Consider the following 24,999-nt stretch of genomic DNA (forward strand, 5'->3'; position numbering starts at 1 on the left):
TATATCTAGCACATGAGAATGCAACTGTTCTTCAAACTTCTTTAGAACTTCTGCCTGCAAGCCCTGATCTGAGTATTTGTGACCTATGAACACAATGGGCCTTGTAATCCGTTCCCTTCTGGCACTGACTGCTCCGAACACTAGAAACTTGTTAAATGTGCAGGCAGGGGAATGGGAGGAAAAGGAAGGATTTATGTTTTTTCCCACATTCCACGAAGATGTGTGTGATAAGGTTATTTCAGGGGATAATAAAACAATTTGGGACCCTTGAGTTTTGTTGGGGCTCCTCTTAATCCTTTTCATCCCTGTGAGACTGTTTCTGTCTGTCTGGCCAGTTGGAGTTTTGTAACAGGTACAGATTAAAAAGGAAGCAGCAATCTTGTTTGTCTACTTAATTTAATGGAACTAGATTTGATCCCCAGAGTAGGTCCTTAGCTCTTCCTGTGCACTGGAAGAGGAGTTAAAATATGTTTACTTTGATTCATCTTGTTGCTGTGCTCTTAATTCTTTTTATCTCCCCTGCTTAATTTCTTTTGCCTTACATAAAGGAAGACATTGAGTAAGTTGGAAGATAGCAGCTCATGAATTCTCAGAAAGAGTTCTTCTGTGGGGTCAGTGATAGGATAGCAGCCCTTAGTTGCTGCACAGGCTTGAGCCATGTGAGCTGACTGGAAACAGTGGTGTAGGTTGTGTGTGTATGTCTGTTAGTACTGGATGAGGATTGAAATAGATACTTAAAATAAATGTCTGTGAAACATACTGGCAAAGAAAAGAAGTGGTGATACTTGAGAATCTTCTAAATTTTTCACCTTTCTGTACTATGCTTCTTGTGCTGTTTTCATCCTTGTCCTAGGTGGGCCTACTCACTGTCTTATTCCTATGTCCCCTGTTCTGCCCCCCTTTTCTCTGCCCTTGTTCTTTGTTTCCTGCTTTTCTTTGAACAACATGGTGCATTTAGTATTTACTGGACATGTACTAGTGTATAACTTTTTTTTTTTTAAGAGTAAGAGTTTGGAATTTTAGAACATAAACTCTTCCTTCACTGGACAAGATGCAGCCATTCTCTGGTCAAAAAGAAGGGTTGACTGCAGCTCCTCACCGTGTGCTTGTGTATGTGTCGTGTGCCTTTGTGCAAATACAGTGCTGTGCAGTACTGATGGGAGGGATGATGCACTTTTTAGTACTTTATTTTCACATGTGATGAATCCACAGATACTACAGAAAAGCACTGAGCTGTTGCCGGATCTCAAATAAAAGATGATTAAATCTTAACACTTTACCCTTTATTTCTTCTCAATGTCTGTTTCTAGAACTAGCTACACTGTATGTGCTGAAGCTCTCCTAAGGGGAAAAATGTAGATTCTAAGATAAGCAGTTGATATGGAAAAGGCTGGCCCATGTAGTTAACTGGGACAAGGCTTTAAGCAAACGTGAACAGTGTTTTGAGATTGCACAGCACTTGATGTTTTGAAAAGATTATCTTGTCCTGATTTGTAATAATACACACAATTTTTGCTGGGAATACTAGCATAGTGTAAATCTAGCGAGAGATGGTCATGAAAATTAGTGGGTTTTCTTCAGAAGTAATAGTAACCTTCCTCACTTCAGGAATTTATAAGGGGCAAGATCAGTATGTCGTAACTTGATTGGTAGGCATTTTTGACTAGTTAGGAGGGAATTGACCCACCTTGCCTTCTGTAAAGGCAAGTTCCTATAGTACTAACAGTCGCTCTTTAATGAAGTAGTTTACTGATGGTTTTGACCTATCTTTTATAAAGATAGCATCATGTTGCAGGAGGCAACCATAGGTCTTTTTCTTATATCAGTTTTCTAACAAAAAATGTTGCTGCCAAACATGCTGTTCCTAAAACAATTCCTTGCTCCAGAACAAAATAGTGTTTGATTCCACCCCACAATGCAGGTGTTCTGACCAGAAGCCACTGTCTGAGTTCTCAGTATCTTACTTCCTGACTTTGTGGGAGATGGATGGCAATCTAACTGTAACCTCCTTTGCTTAAGTTCCTGCAAAAAACCTCCAACCTTTTATTTCCATAAATACACCATCTAATCACTTTTCTGAAGGAAGATCCTTGTTATGTTTACTTCATCTGTCTGCCTTTCTTTTGCAAGTACTTCCGAGGAAGCATTATGTCAAGTGACAAACTGATGAGTAGCAAAGCACTATGTGCTGTTTATGACAGTACTATCTCTTCACATGAGACACTTCAATATGAAAATGCATTTGCAAATCCAGAGTCTTGTTCAAACCAACACTAGATTCTGTTTCATATGGAAGTCTAGATCTGTACTTGAAGTAAGTTCATGCTTGCAAAACCAGGAAAACATGGGTGAGTTTCCATGGTTTTTTGCTCAGGAGTGAAGAAAAGGCAATCTTTTCAAGAAGGGAAACATCCAATAACTTTGAGGACAGTTAAAAATTGAGAGGCCTTAGAGGAGGGAAAAACAAAGCTTTATATCAGAAGACTAATGTTTGGGAAAACTATGTCTGTATTTGAAGATCACTGAAAGCTTGTGATATATATAGTAGTGCCTTTATAATTTTATTAAGCAGTCAGACTTCATTCTAACAAGGCAGCGGTTAAGCTGATTACAGTTTTAAAATGTATTTGATTACAGTTGCTCTTTAGCTGTGTTAGTGTGTGTCAAACTGTAATTTTTAACAACACTTGTGATGATGATTTTTTTTTTCCCCTACTAAGAGTTCATCTATTTATCTAACTTTTTTTTCCATCTAGTCCCTATGTTGTCAAGTACTATGGCAGCTATTTTAAGAACACAGATCTATGGATTGTTATGGAATATTGTGGAGCTGGCTCTGTTTCGGACATAATTAGACTTCGTAATAAAACGGTGAGTTTTTTCAAAAAATATATAACACTTACTAAAATTAAACTGTGAATTACGACTAGAAGCCAGAATAAAAGTCAGAGTTACGAGGCAAGATCTTGGCTGATGCCTTGGTTCTTCAGGAAACAAGCTCATGCAGTTGCTCTGATTAGCTGTTTGTCCATTCCTCTGTGGAGTGAGCAGCAGCAGAAGCAAATGCATTTTGAAATATGAAGATCTTGGAAGTTTCTTGAAAATTACTGCTTTGTACAAGGCAAAACTGTGTGGCTTCTTCCCCCTACCCCTTCCACTTCACAGTCTGTCAACAGGCCACTTAATACATGCATGGTTTGAAAACAGGCATAGAATTGTCTTGCTCCCACTCAGTAATTGGGGAGCATGAGAAGTAATTGGCATTACTCAAGGAATGAGAAGGGGAAGAGATGCCAATTAAGGAATGTAAGATGGAACCAAAATGGAGGGTTGTATGGAAGAGTCTTAACGGGCTTATAACAGCGGTAATGTAGAGGAGGATGCAAACCTGTAGGAAACAGGCTTTGTTAGTTCTACTTAAGAAACAGTTTCTGTGAAAAATGTTTTCTTGTAGATGTCGAATAATCTTTAGTTCTTCTGAGTCCATTGTTTTCAGTAGTGGGCTGTAACAGGAGGTATTCATTTTACCAACAAGTACTGTGAGATGACCCTCTACTTGCTAGCTCTTTACATTTTGTAAGCACGCCCTGAAATGTTCCTTGCACCGTACCTGGGAGCAGAGGGGGAAAGAGAAGGAGAGAGAAACAATCTTTAGGCTTAGAAAATAAGATGTAAGCGAAAATGGAATTAGATTTATTAGGAAGTGGGGGTGATGTCCAGACTAGAGGGAGCCTCTTTGGGAAAGGTGGCTTGCATCAGGGCTGCTGTAATGTTGAACTGATGACTGGAGAGAAGCCAAAAACAATGGGAGATTGCTGGAGTTCCTGCAACCTTTAGAACTGCTCTCCTTACACTTGTGTATTATCCAAGGGTTAGGAGAAGAGTCAGTAGCTCCAATAAGAAATGGTGCAAGCTAGTCCAGAATTTAAAAAAAAAAAAAAGTCCTATTTAAAACAGGATTTAGAGAGATTGTATTCCTAGTAGTAAAAACAGGGAAAGACTTGAAAGGGTTTGTGATACTGAGTGTGTCTGACTGAGCAAATAAGCGTAAGTAAATGCGAAGAGATACATTTGGCTTGGTGGGGGAGGCAAAGTCTTTATATACAGGTTCATGAGCACTTCAGCTTAATGTTTAGAAATAATTGAACAAGTAAAGGGGTTGCCAAAGTTTACACTAGTAAGGACGTAACAGAACTATGGAAGTTAGAGAAAGGTGACAAGGATGATCAGAAGTAAAGAATACTTCTCTAGAAGGAGATTCTAAATGGATTAGGATACTTCTGTGTTGAGAAGAGGTACCTGGAGGGAGAGACATGGTGGAAGGTTTTGAAAATCATGAGTAGCACAAAGAAAGTGAGTAAGATATGGTTATGCGCTGTTTATTACAAAACAAGGGATCACTTGTGTTAGTAGATCCAAAGCAAAATGTTTTTCTCTACGCATGATGATGAGGTCCACTGTATAGCTTATAGAAGATCTTATAGATGCTAAGAGTTTGTTTTCAAAAGGTAATTGAATAAGGCCAGAAAAAAATGACTGTGGCTGAACACAAATATTTAATGGCTGGAGCAGGAAATCCATGTGCTTCAGATCTCTGTGAAGGTGAAGCAGACAACTATCACTGGTTACTTGACGTGTGCTTACATTCTTCCCTAGGTACCTACTGTAGGCCACTGATGAAGACAGCCTACCAGGCTAGATAGAACTTTTATTCTGGCTTAGGATGGGGGGGTTCTGGTGCATATAACAAAAAAAGCGAAGTAAACTCCTCCATTTCTCACTTGCCATGCCTACGTCTTGCAAGTTTTGGAAGTAGAAGCTTTGGACTTGTTTGAATTCTCTTGCTCTTTGTGGAACAGTGACCTGATCACCCAGATTACCATGTGATGGAAAGCTTGTGACTGTGTTACTGGAATGAGGCAGCTTAAAGTACTTCAGCATTCTGTTGGTGACCTTAATTTTTTTTTTTTAATGGAAACAAGAAGTGGTTTCGCTGTGCTTTTCACAAGAAAAAAAAGAAATGTCTTCACTTGGAAGTGAGGAGGGAATTGATTCTTTTTTTTTGTCAGGATGTTTATTGAATAGGCCCAGACACAAAGGGTTATGTGTTCTGTAATTTTCCTAATTTGTCAAATGAAGACTGACTGGGCCAAGGAAAAGTTTACTTCCTGCTTCTCCATATGTAAGGAAAAGAAACTGAGGAAGAGAGAGTTGAAGTAAGAACCCTTACTTTAATATAATGGTCATTAGGATCATCATATCAAAATAAGTCATAGGAAAAGGTGGATGTCCCCTTATATTTGGGGAGGAGACATTACTATGCATTTGCCCTTGTTGTTTATTTCTAAAACTAAGAATTTACTGATTTTTTTTCTGTATCTGTTTTTCCTCTACTTCAAAAGCTTTGTTGTCTAGAAAGTGAACAATACTGGGCTTTGCTCTAATGGACCAAAAATGAGGGAAGCAGAATTCAAAGTTAAGGAAATTTTCTAGTGTCTGTTCATATAGAGAGGTTTTTGGCTTGACAAGAGCAGATTCTTGTCCAAGAGGCCCAAGCCACTACTTTGAAGTTAAATCAACCTCTGGAATTCTGCCCTGGAGTTTTCTAGTGTGCCAGGCAGATCAGCACTGGAGCAAGCCTATGATGCCTGTTAGCTCATCTGAGGTGTAGTGTTCATCAGTCCAAGGCAACAAGGCTGTATATTTAGTTTTGTCTGCTTTTCTCAGAGACTGATTTGGGAGGTACGTGTATCTTATACAGTCAAACTGTGGGTTGCTGCCGAAAAGAGCAATTCCACTGTTATCCTCCAACCTGGATGATGTGTTTCTGCCTTTTCCGTGCCTTGGATGCAGTGATTGTGTGGCTGCAGGGTGATCTTGAATAAGCTTGATGATCTGATGGCGGAACGTTTTCCTCTCTAGTCTATCCTCCCCACCTCCTCGTGAGCTAGCTCGAGACTTATTATGGCAGCACAGTGGCTTGATCTGATGCAAGAGACACGTTAGGAGTAAGCAGTGGGGAAACAGAGGGAAAAGAAGGAATGAGACTGACTTTTTCAGTGGCAGCTTGCAATAGAATGAGATAATTACAATGTGGAGCAATACTTTAAGTCCTGCTGGCTGCTATTAACATGTTGGAGTATCGGCACACCAGCAACCCTGCCTCTCTACTGATAATTTAAGGTGCACTTGCTCATCCACTGATCATGATTAACTGAGTCATTCTAATCCTGTCTCTTCCAGGGACCAAATTCAGTTGATTGTAGTATACCACGTAGTAGCTATGCAGTGGGTTTATGAGACAGACCTTCTTATTTGGGACAGTATTGTAAGTGACAAGTGTAGCAATGTAGTACCATACAGGTGGTGTGCTGTTGGGTCCAAAGGTCCTGCATCTTGTATCTAAACTGTGACTTCCTTTACATACCAATTTGTTTACCAGTCACATATACATTGCCTCGTGTATTCTTATTGATTATCTTCTGCCATGTTTTCTTAGCAAATCACTTTTTTTATGTGTTTAAGCTCCAGTAATGTAAATGAATAGTGTATCTGTGTCTCTAGATGCTGTGTTTGAATGTCCTCCTGGTTTTGCTTTCTCTATATGCTGCCATGGGGGTCCAGGGCAGACCTTTGTTACCTCTCTGGACTAAAGGCACTTTGCTCATAAGAATGTTATTTTGCAGTTTTAAGCAATCATGTTTCTCAGTAATTTCAGTTAATAGTTTTAATTTGTGGGCCTTTGCTGCACTAAAGTACATGTGATTTGTAGCTGTAAATTGGTTATCTAAGGCGTAATAACTCTTATGTTTTCTCTTTAAGTAGCATCTATCACAGTGTAACTTCCTCAGTTGAGCCCACATGGATTAATTAGTAGCCAGCCAGTCCCTACACAAAGACTGAAATTCCTTCTGCACTGGCTAACTTGTTTAACTGATCTTGGTAGCCAGAAGTTATGGCAATGGACAAGTCCATCCTGGATATGCTGCTGACCATGTTCTGTTGGTAAGCCTTCTGGGAGGTGAATTGAATCAATGGGCTAGTCAGCTGTGTTACAGTTCAGAGACTGATCTTTAAGCCAAGACTCTTCAAGTACTTTTCTATACAGCCAAACTGAGGAAGCAGAGGAAAGAAGTTGATCCCAAATGTCCTGGTTGCCTTATTCCATGTCTAGCCTTACAAACCAAGGTAGTCTATTCTAGCTTCTGCAGTGTGGCACAGAGATTATTCAGTGCTTGTCCAAAAAAATCCTTATTATGGCAGTGAATGATTGACTGTTACATAAACACTGGGTGGCATTATCTCAGTTTTTAGGAATTATTTTTCCTTAGTTCTTTAGAGTAGCATTGTAGGTTCCTTCAGAAATGGGTTATGGTGTCTGAATCTCAGAATGATAGACCTTTCTTGCAACCTTGCAGTAAAACTGTATCCATCAGCTTGGAAATTAGTTCATAGAAGAAGATTAGTTTTCATCTCAGGAAAAAAAGTATTTGTTGTTTATGTGCCAGAAATAAGATGCATGTTACATGTTGGTTAATTGTCATGGAAGAAGAGCAAGTTAGAGCTACACTGTTCATCTGTTTCCAAAATAATTGTGTGTATATTACATGCAAATAAGGCTGCCAAAAAAGCATTCAGAAGTTGGGAAGTTTCAGAACTAAGATTGGCCATGCAGCATCCTCTGGTACATGTGCAGTGTGAAACACTAATTGTCCTCTCTTCCCCGTTTTTCTACAGGACTCAGTGTTAGTGGATCACGCTTACTCAGTGAGGTATCACTGTATGTGCTATTAAAACAGTATGTAATCTGAGGTCTGGTGTTTATTTGCAAAATACTAAGAGTTGCTCTGAAGGCAGAATTATCTTTCCCCAAACTTTATCTGACCTTCATATTTCCATTAAAATAAATACTGTTAGTAACTAGTCAGATATTGCTATGAACATCTACAGGTCAGTTCTAAGGAGATTTAGCTTCCTGGATGATTTCTGTAGTTTCCCACCTAGATTACCCAAGGTACGTGCATAAAATGTTGGATATCATTTTATGGGCAGTCTTAAAACTGTTGGTAGCCATGTAATGTTAAAATGCTTAGCATCATATAATTCACTGACTTTCTGTTTTTAAAATGTGCTTCTTGGAAGAAAGCTTACAAAGTACTACTTCACTTCTAATGGCTGTATTTGCTGGTTTTCACAATGTTCATATCTGCTACTAATCTCGTTCTGTAGTCAGGTCACTGCTAAAAGCTGAGAGAGGCTATAATATGTTGAGGAGGGGATAGAATTTTCATGTTTTTTTCCAGTCGGTACAGACATATTGTTGCATATTCAGCAGATCTCCTTTCCCTCCCCACCCTCCCACAAGTTTCAGAAGGCAAATTTGGGGAGATTTTTAGGAGAATGGCAGAAGTTGCATTTGTGGTTCGAAGTCAGTTACTCATTTTTTCAATTGGAGCTGCTGAAGATTTTTTTCAAAGAAAAGATTGTTAGAATTACATAATGTAAGCAACAGCTTTTTTTCTCCTCTTCTATATAATTTTTGGTCATGCCAGTTTTAAGTTGCTGAAACAATAAAATGATCATGTAAACACAGAATATGAAGAAATTTATACTAACGTGTTCAGTCAGAGGTAGCTGTTTAAATGGATGTTTAATCAGGGCAGTTCTCCATTGGTACCCGACATACACCTCGCATCGCAAAACACTCACAAAGTCTGATTCCTGTTATACTAAAGGGTGGAAGTTTAACCTTATTGCCTCCCCAGAACACACTTTCCCCTCAAAGAACGTATCATTGTTTGCCTTGGAGAGCCAGAAATATCAGCTGAATTGTTAATGTCTTTCCAGTTTGAGTCAATCTCTCTGCATATAAAATTCTAATCCGGGCAATAAAATTTGTCTCAGTCTAAGGAATTAAGCCAAGTTTCATTAAGGTCAGAACAACATATCCTTCTTCCATATACGTTTTATTTTACAATAAAAGAATCTGTGTTTAAAGTTGGGATGGATTTATTGCTGTATATTATTGTGGTGAGGAAGCGAAGGAAATGTAGCAAAACTGCAGGTAAAAGAAAGGTTACTCTGAAATTGGATGTTTATTGTAGAGGTGGCGAGGAAGGAGGTGAACAGTATGCCACTGATTTGAAATAAGTGATAATTTTAATTTGGAAGGGACCTCTGGAAGCCATCTAGTTGAATCTCCTGTTCCAAGGAAGGTGAACTTTGAAGTTCGATTAGGTTGATCAGGACCTTGTTCAGCTGAGTTTTGAAAATCTGAAAAGGGGGAGATTCAACAGTCTCTCTCTGCAGCACTGTGAACTTCTTTCTTCTTGTATCTAACTGAACTTCCTTTGTGACAACTTGTGACTGTTGCCCATTCTCCTTTTTCTCTGTCACTCTGAGAAGTGTCTGCCTCTATGAGGATTTTTTTTTTTTAATCCCCCATTTAGATTGTTGAAAATTGCACTGAAATATCCACTCTTCTTCAGAGAAGACAAACCTTGCTTTGTCAACTTGGTACATCGTGCTCTAGTCCCCACTGCTGGACTCTCCAGTTTGTCAGCATTTCTTTTACAGTAGGCTGGAACTGGGCACAGTGTTCCAGATTTGGCTTTACAACAGCTAAATAAAGGGGAATATTTACTTGATCTGACTTGCTGATTGTGCTTTCCTAATGAAGATCTACATATGGTGAGCCTTCCCTGTTGTGAGGGTATATTGCTGACTCAGGTTCAGCTTGTCTACTGGAGCCACCCCAAACCTTTCCTGCAGCAATGCTACCTGCCCCATTGATCCTCAGCTGTTCATGGTATGGAGGAGTTCTGTCCTAGGTGTGGCACTTTGCCTTTGTTGAACTTCCAAGTTTGTTGTCAACCTAATTCCTCCAGCTTGTTGAGGTCCCTCCGAGTGGCAGCCCTGCCTCTTAGTGTATTGACAGCTTCCCCCCTGTTTCATGTCATCCACAAGCATGATGGGGGTGTGTTCTAGCTCGCTGTCTAGGTTGTTGATGAAGATGTTGAGTATTCACCCTAGTATCAACCTCTGAGGACTATCACTTATAGCTGGCTGTTGGTTGCATTTTGAATCACCATTGAGCCCAGCAGTCCAGCCAGTTGTTCTCTTACATCTTCTTCATGATTCCCCAGATTGGCTAAAAAGATACTGTTGGAGACTGTCAGCAGCCTTTGTAAAGTCAAACTAAATGACATCCTCAGCTCTCTCTTCATCCTCATAGGAAAGTGGCCAGGTTAATTTGGTGTGATTTCCTTCTGGTAAACTTGTGCTGGCTGTTTCCACTCACCTTTTTACCCTTTGTGTGTCTAGAAATTAGCTTCTGTGAGGATTTGCTCCATAATATCCCAGGGACTGAGGATAAGCTGGCCAGCCTGTAATTCCTCGAATCATTCTTCTAGCCCTTTTTGAAGATGGTGTCGTAAGGGACATCCCCTGATTGCTGTAACTTTTTAAAGCTGATAAGAAGTAGCCTTGAGTTGGCACTAGCCAGCTCCTTGGCACCTTTGGAGGCATCTCATCTGCTCCCATGCACTTGTATTTGTCCAATTTACCAGAGTAATTCCTAACTCATTCCACTTTTGCTACTAGGCAGAGACAACTGAGAGCCTTATGATGCTTAGGAGATTTCTATTTCATTTGTCAATAGATTGACCACCCCATTTAGCAGCAGGCCAACATTTTTCTTGTGTTTTTTTTTTCTTTTTTTTTTTCTGCATATAGACCAATACAAGCTCTTGCTATTCTCTGTACTGCTGTCCAGTTTCAAACCCACCCTAGTCTCAGCCTTCCTAATTCTGCTCCTTAGTATCCAGGCAATGCTTCTTTGTCTTTAGTAATCTGTTCCTGCTTGTCTTTTACATGCTTCGTTTTTTGCACTTTAGCTCAGTCAAGAGTTCTTAGTTCATTCAAGATGGCCTCCTGCTGTGCTTGCTTGTTATCTTGCATGTCAGGAAGGACTGTTCTCATACTTTGAGGAGGTTGCCCTTGATGCTCAACCAGCTCTTCAGGGTTCCATTGCCCTTTAGGGCAGCATGCCCTGGGATCTCACCTACTAGTTCCTTTAACAAGCTGAGGTTTGCTATCTGGAAAGCTGGTTCTGCTACTTGCTTTTGTCACTTCCCTCCATAACTTAACCTCTAGCATCTCATAGTCACTGCCAAGGCTGCCTCTGCCATCCCTGGCGAGTTCTTACTGTACTCATGAGTAGCTGGTCTAGTAGAACACCTCCTGTAGTGGGCCTGTACAGCAGATGCAGTAAAAATTATTACTGCTCACTCCTGGATTTTTTTGTACCCTGCCATACTGCTCTCCCAACAGGTATTGAGGTGGTTGAACCCCCCTGCCTCCCCCCTCCCCCCATCAATGGCCTATGATCAGAGGCTTCTTCCAGTGCTGAGGATGACTTCATCTACTTCACCTTTTTGATTGGGAGGTTTGTAGCAGGTTCTATGATGGCATCCATCTTTTGGGCTAGCCTTCTGATTTTGACCTATAAACTCTCAACAAGTTTAAGTGTTCCATAGCAGAGCTGCATGTTTGTGTAGAGTTCAACCCTGCCCATCCTTCCTGCTTGTTGCTTGTGAGGAGCCTGCATCTGTCTCTCACAGCATGCTAGTTGTGTGAGCTATCCATTGTGTCTTGAATTCCATCATAGCTCTGCAGCTGTGCACAGGCTCGCAGTTCTTTCTGTTTGTATCACAGGCTGTATACTTCTGTGCACAGGTTTCTGATGTACCTGTCTGCCCTACTTTCTCTCAAAGGGAGTGAGAAACCCCCCCCTAGAACACTGTCCGATACATGCTTCCCCATTCTCTGTTCCTCCACTTACCTGAAGGCTTTGGTTTCTGTTCCCTGGTGAACCTAGTTAAAAGCTTTTCTCACTAGGTTAGTAAGCAAAGATACTCTTGACTTTCTTTGTCAGGTAGATCTTGTTTCTCCCCAGTAGTCCTCATTCCTCTGAGGATCTTGTGTTCATAAAACCACTAATCCTTTGCTGCTGTTAGTGACAACTCAAATAAGTGCTTCCTGTTTGAAAGGCACCTTGGGAGATGCCTGAGATATCCTGAAATAGTTTTCCATACAAGCCACTAGATATGTTTTAGATAATTTTATGTTGCTGCTAGGCTATATTAATTTTCAAGCTACAGGTAGAAGACTGATTTGTTAGCACTATCTTGAGTTATCCAGTATAAAAATGCTAATTTAAGGAGAAGAGAAGATGGGGTCTATTGCATATTATATTCAAGAAACATTACAAAAGTTATATTACTGGGATTACGTAGTCAAAAAGACAAATCTGAAAAAATACCAATACTAATCATCACCTGTGCAGTGAATGGTCATGTTTATTGTGGCATATTTTCCATATGATTTTACATGCAGCATGACTTGGGCTCAGTAAGAAGAATGACACTTGCTGCCTCACTTCCTTCATATGATCCTGTGCCTAAGTTGTTATACTTGAGTAAAATTAGTAATTCTCCTATGGTAGTGAGTTCTTATTCCGTCCATTACTGTAATATTGAGGTGTCCCCTTAGTTACAATATAGGAGGAAGAAGGGATTATCTCCATTAGTTGAGACAATTACTGAAAGTCTTAGACAAAACCTTGTCATCATAGGTAGTTTATATGTCATGATTTGGTACCTCGCTCAAGACATAGGCTGTGATTTTGTTTGAAGAGCACTGTCTTCACACAGAGCAAGCAGATGTGCTTAAAAAAAAAAGTCTGAAAAGTAATTGCTCTGAAAGTGAAGCTCAAGAAAAGTGGCTTCAGGAGAGTGTAGTCTCACTGAAGTTTGTAGCAGACAGTGGGAACCAGAATCTAATGTTGACTTCGGGCTAGAGCTGCAACCGTAACAACTCTCTTTCTCTCTGAAGCTTACCGCCTTAATTCATAAGTTATACTTCAAATATTACAAGCTGGAAGGGTATCGTAGTAACTGTCATCTCTTCTCCACTGCTCATTTGCTCATCTCTCCTGCATCTCAGCCTCTTCGTTAGTCCAGCCTTATCTTCACATAAATGAAGAATAGGAGAAGTATGTGATTATCATAAGATCAGTGATGTTCGAGCTTCATAGCTTCTGGTGGAAGAATGATTATACCATGGCGCCTTTATTTGCCATGAGAGTGGACTTACCCGGTGTGCTTGACCTAATCAGACTGTTTAGATGCAGTGATCTGATACTTCCTGGAAGTATCAGGCTTAATGTGCATGTATTACTTAGTGTAAAAAGAGCAGCTGGGAATGGACTTAGGCAGTTAAAGCAATTCAGCTGACCCAGACCCCTTCAGAGGGGCCCTCAGGAAGGAGAATGATTGACTGTGAGCAGAGAACCTGTAGATGACTTGTCCTAACAGCTGCATGGATTAGGTAGTGTGTGATAGACTGTATAAATGCACCCTTAAGTCTCCCTTGTGCATGGCATCCATAGACGTAAATATGTGGATTAGCTGGTCTCCTAGTAGACGTGGAACACCTGAGTTTGCTGAGACCTGCTTTGCTCCAAATTTCTGTTTTAAAGATTGGCTTCATGGTTAATGTTTTTATGTAGGCTGTAGAGTTGTTCACCTTTATCATTCCCATTCATTTTAATATATAACTTGCAGTGGTTTTGATGATGAAGGATTTGAAGCTACTTCATGGCTGATTCATATTTAGAGGGTAGCACCAACCCATCAAAGGAACACAGCGTACAGAATTATAACTAGCCAAAGATACAAAGCAGATAAATGTTCCACAGGATTTTAAATGAGGATCTTGACACAGCTGGAAATCGGAAATGAAGTAGAAAGATAATGACTGTGAAATTATACTAAGGTGCAAGGTATAGAGCATGCTATGCTGATGGAAGAATGGTGCTGTATGTTTTAAAGCTCAGAATAAAATAAATGGACTGTTTTAGCAGGAAACATAATACCCATATGGCTTGATCAGGAATAGTACAGTATAAGAACCATACATCCAGACCAGGATAGCAACACTGACTGTAACATATTCCTAGTATTAAAATATTAAATAGTTTTGTTTCTTTTAATTGTACTGTGTGGTAGTTATCAATGACATTACTTGTATGTTAACATCAAACTACTGTTAGAGAGTACTGGATATTAAGTAGATGGCAAGTTGTGTGCTATGACAAGGTGCATTATGGACTGATTCTGTACTTAACTGTTTCCTTTGTAAGTTGAAAGCCACTTGCAGGGACACAGCACTACACTACCTACATAGTGACTTTTAACCATCCTTATGAGGAGAGCCTGTGATTTATGGTAAAGAAGGGAGGAGACATAATTAGGAACTATTTTGATGTGGATTTTAAGAGTTTATTTGTGGTTTTGTAAGACTGTGAATAAATGAAGAATTGGAGGAGCTTTGGAACTGTTTTTGTATACTTTGGTCCCTTGTTGCTTCCAACAATTGGTAGGCTTAAAAAGTGTATCTGCCTCATCTATTCCCCCAAATTGCATCAGGCTTACATAATTTATGTGCCAACTAGTCTCTATATGATATAAAAAAGAGCTATCTATTGTCTCTTGTGTTTAAAAAAAAAAAAAAATATATATTTCCCAACAAAACATTTTTTCACATCTTGTGTATATGAAGACATAAGCCGTTGATGCGTTTAGGTAATCTGTCTTCAGGAATATGCCCTTTTAATACAAGCTTAGAATGATGGAATGTATTGTAAAATCCAAATGGGGTTAACTGCTATGCTCATGGTAGGGTAAAAAATAGAATAGAATAGTCCAGTTGGAAGGGACCTACAACAATCATCTCGTCCAACTGCCTGACCACTTCAGGGCTGACCAAAAGTTAAAGCATGTTGTTAAGGGCATTGTCCAATTGCCCCTTAAACGCTGACAGGCTTGGAGCGTCGTCTGCCTCTCTAGGAAGCCTGTTCCAGTGTGTGACCACCCTCTTGGTAGAGAAATGCTTCCTCATGTCCAGTCTAAACCTCCCCTGGTGCAGCTTTGAACCATTCCCACGCATCCTATCACTGGATCCCAGGGAGAAGAGATCAGCACCTCCCTCTCTGCTTCCCCTCCTCAGGAAGCTGGAGAGAGCAATAATATCACCCCTCAGCCTCCTTTTCTCCAAACTAGACAAGCCCGAAGTCCTTAGCCGCTCCTCATAGGACATGCCTTCCAGCCCTTTCACCAGCTTTGTTGTCCTCCTCTGGACACATTCAAAGACCTTCACATCCTTCTTAAATTGTGGGGCCCAGAACTGCACACAGTGCTCAAGGTGAGGCCACACCAATGCTGAATACAGTGGGATAATCACCTCTTTTGACGGGCTGGTTATGCTGTGTTTGATGCACCCCAGGATGTGGTTTGCCCTCTTGGCTGCCAAGGCACACTGCTGATGCATATTGAACCTGCTGTTGACCAATAGCCCCAGGTCCCTTTCTGCAGGGCTGGTCTCCAGCCGCTCCTCTCCCAGTTTATACTTGTGCCTGGTGTTACTCTGTCCCAGGTGCAGAATCCAGCATTTGGACTTCTTAAATTTCATGCAATTGATGATTGCCCAATGCTCCAGTCTATCTAGATCCTCTGCAAGGCCTCCTGTCTGTCAAGAGAGTCAACAGCACCTCCCAGTTTGGCATCATCAGCAAACTTGCTAATGGTGCATTCAACTCCTGCATCCAGATCATTGATAAATTTATTGAACACAGCTGGCCTTAGAATTGAACCCTGAGGAACACTGCTGGTGACTGGTTGCCAGCCAGATGTAGCCCCATTCACTACAACCCTTTGAACCCTGCTGTTCAGCCAGTTCTTCACCCAGTGCGCTATGTACCTGCTCATCCCACAGTTGGACAACTTGTCCAGAAGGATGCTGTGAGGGACAGTATGAAAAGGTTTACTAAAATCCAAAAAAACTACATCTGCTGCCTTCCCTTCATCCACTAGGTGAGTGACCTTATCATAGAAGGATATCAATTTAGTTTAAACAGGACTTTCCCTTTGTGAATCCATGTTGATAGTGCCTGATGATTGCATTGTTCTTTAAATGCCTTTCAGTAGTACCCATTATGATCTTCTCCATAATTTTTCCAGGAACTGGGGTTAGACTAACAGGTCTGTAGTTTCCTGGGTCTTCACTCACGCCCTTCTGGTAAATTGGAATAATGTTGGCTAGCTTCCAGTCAGCAGGAATTAGCTGACTAATTAGCTAAAAATTTTTTAGGGACTTTTTTTTTTCAAGGACTAAAGCTAGGGATTTACCTCCTTAGGAACACATACTTACCTTTTGTTCAGACAGTCAACTAACTTGCTGGATATTCCTTAGTAGCTAAATATTTTGGACTTCCTTTATTTGGGGGTGATATGCAAGCTTTGAATGCAGACTAGTCAACTCAAACCAGCCAAGCACCCCTGATTTATTCAAATTGGCATAAATGCACCTAATGCTGCTGTACAGAATAATTTAGTTGTAAAGGTATTGGTGTACAGAATCACAGAATGGTTGAGGTTGGAGAGGACCCCTGGAGGTCATCTGGTCTAACCCCCCTACTCAAGCAGGGCCACCTAGAGACGGTTGCTCAGGACCATGTCCACATGGCTTTTGAATGTCTCCAAGGAGGGAAACTCCACAACCTCCCTGGGCAGCTTGTGCCAATGCTTGATCCCCCTCACAGTAAAAAAAGTGTTTCCTGATGTTCAGAGGGAACTTCCTGTGTTTCAGTATGTGCTCCTTGCCTCTGGTCCTGTCACTGGGCACCACTGAAAAGAGCCTGGCTCCATCCTCTCTGCACCTTCCCTTCAGATATTTGTACACATTGATGAGGTCCCCCTTGAGCTTTCTCTTTTTCAGGCTGAACAGTCCCAGCTCTCTCAGCCTCTCCTCATAGGAGAGATGCTCCAGTCCCTTAATCATCTTTATGGCCCTTTGTTGGACTCTCTCTGGTATGCCCATGTCTCCCTTGTACTGGGGAGCCCAGAATTGGACCCAGCACTCCAGGTGTGGCCTCACCAGTGCTGAGCAGAAGGGAAGGATCACCTCCCTGCACCTGCTGGCAACACTTTGTCTAATGCAGCCCAGGATACCGTTAGCCTTCTTTGCAGCATACAAAATACTGAAACACCATTAATGTTGTGCAAAAACATCTGCAATAGACAGTTTTGGTCTACAGAAACAACGTAACTAGAGCTTTTTGTACAATGCTTTATATGTCCAGTAAGGGAAGAAATGGTGTATGTATGGCTCAGCTGCCATACTGCCATAGTTAAATAATGTTTGTGGTTTTAGAAGTATTTTTTTGAGATTTTCATATTTCTGTAAGTGTTTTTGGTGGTATGCATAGGTGATGTATGTTCTACCAAAAGTTTAAATTGCACAAAAATCAAGAAATGAATAATTTTTAAAGATTTTTTTAAAAGTCTTTTTGTTGTGATTGCATGGTAATGTTCAATATGGCAGTACATTATTTTCTGAAAAGGTAATTATGTGTAGGGAAGGTGAGTGTACTTTCTTGGCTTGTTGAGTATGGCTGGAAATTCATTGCATGCTTCTAAACATTGTAAGACATTAAAGCTAAATATTCTGTCTGTGTATTGTTATGCATACACTTGGCCATGTTTAGCAATAATATAAGCAGGAATGACTTTAGTGACTGCATCACATTATATATATTTTATGAAGCACAAGCGGATGGATCTAGGACATCTGGAGCTGGGATTGATGTGTCTCAGAACACTTATGGCAGAGTAAGCTTGTTCTCCCTTTTCCCTGTGCTTCCTTGTTACTGCTGTTCCTGATAAACATGACTCGTGCTCTTTGCTTACTTCTTATAGGTAACATTCATTTCTAAGGGCTTTTCTGACCACTGTGTGTATTTTGATGTTACTTAAATACTTACTTTTGTAACATGTAGCCTTGCTAGAGCTTTCCTTTACTGATGGTCCCCAGATGGTGTATCAGGCTGCAGTACTCTAGAACTCGCTCTCTTCTGGTTTGCTGGATTCTCAGTCCTTAGCTTCTTTGTCAACCTTTTTGGTATGGGTGTTCTCCTTTTGAGAGCTGGATTTTGCCATGCAGCTGCAAAAGCACTTCTCCATCTAGAGGTAATCCAAAGATCTCCATGTGGTTTAACCACTAATTTTTCAAGAACTAAAGCTAGTGATTTATCTCCTTAGGAACATAACATATTGAATAGAGACCTGCTCTGCAGAACCTTCTAAGCACAATTTCTCATAATACTTGTTTCTGGATGAAAGCGGGCAGCAAGTTGTATGCCTTGTATCTTGCTATACATTTGTCAGTGCTCAGGGTCATTTTTTGATGCATGTTCAGGATTAACTGCATGGAAGTCTTTGGCGATTCAGGACGTTGTATTGTCTCTGAAGTGGGGTAGATTTGGCAAAGCTCTGACAAGAGTGTGTTACACTCGGCATGTCATAAACCATTCGTGATACAGTATTTGTTAATAGCCAGAGCTTAAATTGCCTGTAGTGTGAGTCTTCAGATAATCACAGTTTTAGCGTACTTCACCACAAAATTATTAGCTCATATAATGAGGGTTGTCTCTTTCTCCAGATACCCTTCTGACCATACTTTAGTTTATCTTACAGTTGATTGAAAGTCCCTCCTTTCTTGACTCCAGATCAGGTAGATGGTTTCACTCCTGTGGCGCAATGCCAGGAAAGCAGTCTTATTTGAGCTGTGTATAACAGCATTTTCAGTTCTCCTGGCATACAATCCTTTGAAGCAGCATAGCAGTCAGCATAAAGAAGTAGCACAAATAAAGGCTTTGAGCAGCGTGCCACTGAACAGAAACACTGAAAGATCTCAGAGGTAAATGGCAGGCAAGGAATGCATAGTGCAAGCAGTTACCGCCTCTGCTGTGCTGTGGAGCATGGAGATAATGCCACCATCAATTTCATCCTCTACTTGCATAGGGAAAGGTTTATAAAAGTCACTGGGACTCTTTGGGTATAGCAACACATGTACTTACTTGGAAAGCAATACCAATTTGAGTGGCTCCTACTCTGCCGCGTCCTTGTTGACTATGCCATGAATTGAATTGGGGAACTGATTTGTTGGAAAAATAATTTGGCAGACAGGTTTATTTTTAACTAGGGTCAGTTACAGTTGTTCAGTGGAAGGGCTAACACACAGTGGGAATTAACTGCTGCGGGTTGCAGTGAAAGAAGGGACTGGAGCTTGTCACTGCTGTTTAAATAAATGTATGTGTAACTGTGTGCTTGGGCTCCATGCCCAGGTTTTATGAGACTGGATAGAAGCTGGAATAGGGAAGTGGTTCTGTTTATTAAATAATTAAAACTTGTTATGAGCAACTCAAGTGCAGATAATTGTGCTGACTGACCATTTTTTCCTTTCTGTTGAGTCATTCTGGTGGCTTAGAGTGATTATGAGTGGGTTTTTTGTTTCTTGTGGGCTTTTGGTGGTGTTTTTTTTTGGAGGGAGGTGCGGATGTGTACCAACACTTTCAAAACTGAAACTAGACGGAATTGCTATTGCTTATGTAATTTCTGTATAGGATTGGAAAAGTAGAGAAAGGGGAAAAATGCAACCCAGTGTTGCAGCCAAATTAGAGTATTCATCTTCAGTTTTGCAGTTTCTTGCATTTCTAAGAATGTATTAAGTTAATTTGCTTAGTTCTTATATTAAAGCATCGATGTATTGTAATTGAACAGCATTTCAGTTGCATGAATAGTTTCTTTGTATATCCTTGAGAAATTGCATCACATGGGATGAATTGTGCATGTGTGTTTTGCTTTTGTTCTAGAATAAATGTTGATCAAAATCTGAGAAGTGTTCTCAGGGGGTCTGGTACCTGCGAAAGATTCGCTCTTACTTTCTCTGATCACACCTGTTCAGGAGCTTATGTGCTCCTATTATGTTGATCTAAAGCAATGAATATAAACAACTGTGCTAGCTGATAACTTGCTCAGTAGCCCATGTAGTTTATGAAGCAGATAAATTAAAATGTATCTTAATTTTTTTTTTTACTGTATTGTATTTTCTTTGGTAATGAAATATCTGTCAGCTTGTTGCCAGTTGATACTTGCAGCTTATTGTATCATTTGTGCTAGTATATCAATTCTGCAGCATATTCAAGTAGTAAATAAGAGGAGTGTTTTGGACTGCCCAGTCTACACCACCACCTCTTTATTTATAGTAGGTGCTTAATAATTGTTAATTTTTTTTTTTCTTAGCTTTAAAACTGAACAACTTTTGGTCTGCTTAAAAAAAAAAATCAAGCAAAAGAGTTCTTAGTGTTTCCTTTGTGATGCTGTTATAGAGTTCAATAAATATCCCTGTTGCAATTTTTTTTTTCTTACTCTCCAAATTTTCAATTTTGTTTCTCAGTTTGTATGCAGTTACTTGACTAATTTGAGAATACCTTTCCGTTCATCCTGACTGAAAAATAAACAGCAAACATGATATGAAAGAGACCTGGATGTAACTGTGCAAAATGTATTATTGACTTCAGGAACTCTAAAGTCCTAAAGAGCCTCAACTATTCTACCTTAATTCTCAGAAGTAACTGAAGGCTATGCTGTTATTAAAGAACATAAAGAAACCTGTTAAAAATTCAGCATGGCCATAGAAGATAGTATTATGCACTGGTAAATGTCATGTAAAGGAATATGTTTTTTAGAGACCAGAACATATTAACAGGCTGCAACTACTTTGAAAGTCATGGGCTGACATGTTGCATTATCTTCACATAGTGGTAGTTGTGCTTACTAAAATGTGGCTTGTCTTATAAAATATATTCAGGGCCAGCTATGTTAAGATTTCTGTTAGTTCAATTGTACAACTTGATAGTGCCATAGTAACATGATATATTATAGCATAGCTCATGTGGATTATCTACACTTAATATTAAGAACTAACAGGAAATGTTTGCATAGACAGCAAACTAATTAACGTTGTTGGTAGATATTTAAAAAAACCACAGTATTTGTGGCTGAAATTGAAGATCCATATATTCACTCTGAGTATATTTTCCTATGAGGATATCATCAAGCAATTGTTGAGTGATACAGGTAATTGAAAAAGAACCCAAAAGTTTAGTGAGCGTTCATTCTCTGCATCGGTCAGCAACAAGAAAAGAACAACAGTGTAAGAAAAAGCCCATAGCATCTGGTTGGCATCCATTCTCAATCATTTCTGTAATTGTCTACAGTTTAAAGGAACAGGTGATAACAGTTATTGGCACCTTCCAGCATAAGAGTACCCTGACATCTTAGTTGTCCTTTTTCAGGGCTGTGTAGGGTTTTGGGAAGGTCATCGGGGCACATCTGTGTGGGTGTAGTTCTACAGCTTTGTGTCAGTATGAAGCACAGCCAGAGTGAGAAATACTTATTTTCAAAAATTAGCATTTACCTACATTCCATATAAAATGAAGGCACTAGCCTTAAAAGGAATGGCTTACTTGACAGACTTCAGTAAAATTCTGTAAACTAGTTGGGAACCATTGGGGTGTTTGTATTTCTGCATGCTATATCATTTGCCTACAGATAACAAGTAGCAAGCTATCCCTGACGAATATACTTTTCACAAGCTTTGTGATAAATAATCATTTGGCTATTTTCTGCACACCTTTATCCCTTGCTTTTTGTTCAGTTTTTTTTTTTGGTGTGGTGTTTGTTTTTTGTGTGGTTTTGTGTGTGGTGGTTTTTTTTTTTTTTTTTTTTGTTCTTGCAAAGCAGCTCTTAATTCATCCTCTCTAATTTGTAAATTGCTGGCAATGAGAAACTAATAGTAGTGCAATTAGGAATAATTGGTGCACAAAAGTTTGGTACTACTAATTGTAGACTTAGCAGGCATTTCATATGTAGGAAATTGAGAAATAAAGAAAACATGGCATTCCTTTCACCTCTTTCCAAATGTAGGACTGTGATAGTTTGTTGGGCAAACTGTGTAAAGAACTTAAGGGCATGGATGTTTGAGGAATAGCTCTAGCCTTCTGTGGTAGAGAAAGGGCTATGTCTTTTTTCCAGGGAAGTATTCTGGTATGTGTCGTCTGGTCCAGTGGTGACCACCATTACCTTTGTTTTGACAAAGGTAATGCATAACGTGACAATAATTACTAAGATAATACATATTAAATGTATTAGTTGTATTTTGCAGAAACTGTGCAGCAGTGTTTACGAAGGATGTCAACATATAAAGAGTAGTAACTTTTGATTGACAGGCAAGAGAACATTGCATATTCCGCCATCTGATCTGCATCAGTCAGCCCCTTCTCTAGTTTTGCAGCTTGCTTGCTCTAATTGGACTCTAGATGTGTGAGAATCTAGCTATATGGATCAAGTTAGTAGATCAGAGTTTTGAATTGTAAATGCTATTGGGCATATTCCTGTGTTAAAATAGCTGTGCTAAAATAAAATGTATTAAAATACACTGTCTGTATTATTTATAATAATCATTATGAAATGATCATGTTTTAAATAGTTCAAATATATAGACTCTATATGTATACCTGAAAATGGTTTTATGTTTTCTTGCAGCTAACAGAAGATGAAATTGCAACTATTCTGAAATCTACTCTTAAAGGACTTGAATACTTGCACTTTATGAGAAAAATACATAGAGATATAAAGGCTGGAAACATCCTTCTTAACACCGAGGGACATGCAAAATTAGCTGATTTTGGTGTGGCTGGCCAGTTAACAGTAAGTACCTGTGGAAAGATCACTTAAAAATGCTTTAGTGCACCTAACCATATTTTTTTACTTTTCTCTTTTTTTTCTGCCTTGAATTTTGTGTCTGAGGAGTCACTAGTGCTAGTGGTAGAGCCAACATTCTTTATCATGATGAGTATTTAATGTATTGCAAGGCTATTTAGTTTTTAGTTGTTTATTTTTATAACCCAGTGTACTTCAAGTACCTGATGATCCCACTTTAAACTTTTGTTTGAGGTTTATGGTCATTGTCACCTGTTTGGCCTCTGTAGGCTGATGGGCTGAATCTGTTTGGTCTTAATTGGAAGTCACTACTGTTTGACCTTTGAGTGGCTAATTTAACTTTTAAATATAGAATTAGTATCAAAAGAATCTGAAAATAAGCATCTCTGGTTTAATTGCATAAATAATATAATTACAGGACACAATGGCAAAACGTAATACTGTTATAGGAACTCCATTTTGGATGGCTCCTGAAGTAATACAAGAGATTGGCTATAATTGCGTGGCAGACATCTGGTCCCTTGGTATCACTTCAATAGAAATGGCTGAAGGAAAGCCTCCGTATGCTGATATTCATCCAATGAGGGTAAGTGTGTGTGATGGTGTTTTCTTGTTAGTTTCTTGGTTTTTTAATACAACAAATACTGGAATCATAAAACTGTATGTTTATGGACAAAGATTTTAAGACTAAGGATTTTTACTTGCTGTCTTGCTTCCTATTTACTGCAGTTTGCCTGTGTTTTAACACGTCTCTGTAAGGTTTCAGAATGCTTTTATCTCCACTTGAGAGAAAACTAAATCAATAAGTGCTTAATTGACTTGAAGGCAACACATAGAGCCTATTCCATACTGTACCTGCACTTGGAAACTTCCATAACCCAAGAGGTCATCCTCCTTTGAAAAGGAGTTTTGAAGTAAAGATGACCTAAAGAAGGATTCAGAATTGTCCTATGTGAGCACTGCTAATATTAGTAACCCTTGACGGTTTTTATTTATTACTGAGTCTTAAAGTCTGTTAATGAATTAGTTTACTTTTTGCAAAATAAAGCGACTAATTCTATTTACATTTTATGAGAGGTAGCAGTTATAAAGGAATTACTTGGAGAAATCCACGGGGAACAATATTTATCTAGGAATAACTGTTGCCAGTGTTAGTCATGCTTTTATTTTTTTGAAATGACCTATAGAATAGCTACACTGATTGCACTGAATATGAATAAATACTCTGTTCTTGAATTGTTTATATCTAAAGCCCATTTGGTATTAATAAGGCACTTTATATTGCTAAAAGCAGATTTTTTTCATCTTTGTGATTTGTGGCAAAAATAGCATGCATACTAGATTATTTTATGCAGTTTTCTTTTGCTGGTGCCTCATATATATAAGGAAGCCACCACTGTTGAAAGAGAAGGTACTGTTCGTATATGATTACTATAGGGTGACGCTTATATGAGTTCAAGTGTATTTACTGCTGTTTGGTTCTTGATTTTTGTTTGCGTGTGCTTTTTGGATCAGAGATGTTTCCTGAAGTTTTATGGCAATGTGCATCTTGGTTAAAGCTAGTGAGTGTTTTGCATTTAGAAACATTACATAATTTTGGAAGCAAAGCTTAGTAATTTTCCTGCACCATATTTTTTTTTTTCTGTGTAATTAAGTATTTTAAAATTACTGTTCAAACTGAAAATAGTCAGATGAAAGCTGAGAACAAAGTAAGTATCTCTGAAGCTTGTTTTCGATAGGAACTTAATTTAAGATGAAATAACACTTAAGAAATATTTTGAAGAACTACTGATTACAAATTAAATACATTTGATCATGCTGGGGTTTTTGGTTGTACTTTTAATGAAAATGTCTTAATTACATCTGAGTTCATTTTGACATGACTATGTGTAGTTGCACTAGCTGTTGAAAGGTGAGGACTACATTATCAGAGAGGATTTTTATACGCGTGACAATAGCTGCTTATAAATCAAAGCTCACTGAGTTTGAAAGCTTGTGAATCTGTTTAATTCTTGTAATCAAATGAATGCTATCAAAGGCCAAAGTAATTTAACACAACAATTCTGGATTACATAGGACATGTGTTCTTGTTAATAAATTATGTTATGGTTTTTAAGGCCTTGTATGCAGTTAGTACTCTTTTGTATATTTGATACCTACAGTTTTTCTTAATCTTTATTAGTGAGTTGTTACAGTGGTTAACAAGAAATACACAGATTTAAGTTGCAATAGTTTTCCCAGTGTCATATGATATAGCTTCACAGGACTTCTGGACATATGTAGATGCTTTCCTACTTTGTTTTAGTTATGACACAGA

At 39.2% G+C, this 24,999-nt stretch overlaps 1 protein-coding gene across 4 annotated transcripts in view; it reads left to right on the forward strand.

Annotated features, from left to right (window-relative positions):
- STK3 (serine/threonine kinase 3) overlaps positions 1 to 24,999 on the forward strand; it is a 151,984-nt gene that overhangs the window by 9,945 nt on the left and 117,040 nt on the right. For all 4 annotated transcript variants that reach the window (XM_076329351.1, XM_076329350.1, XM_076329349.1 and 1 more), the window contains exons 4-6: positions 2,757 to 2,871; positions 22,506 to 22,670; positions 23,101 to 23,268. In XM_076329351.1, coding sequence (XP_076185466.1) covers positions 2,757 to 2,871; positions 22,506 to 22,670; positions 23,101 to 23,268 — 448 coding nt within the window. The remainder of the gene's footprint in view (positions 1 to 2,756; positions 2,872 to 22,505; positions 22,671 to 23,100; positions 23,269 to 24,999) is intronic.

This window comes from Aptenodytes patagonicus, chromosome 2 (assembly GCF_965638725.1).
Source record: "Aptenodytes patagonicus chromosome 2, bAptPat1.pri.cur, whole genome shotgun sequence".
NCBI lineage: Eukaryota > Metazoa > Chordata > Aves > Sphenisciformes > Spheniscidae > Aptenodytes > Aptenodytes patagonicus.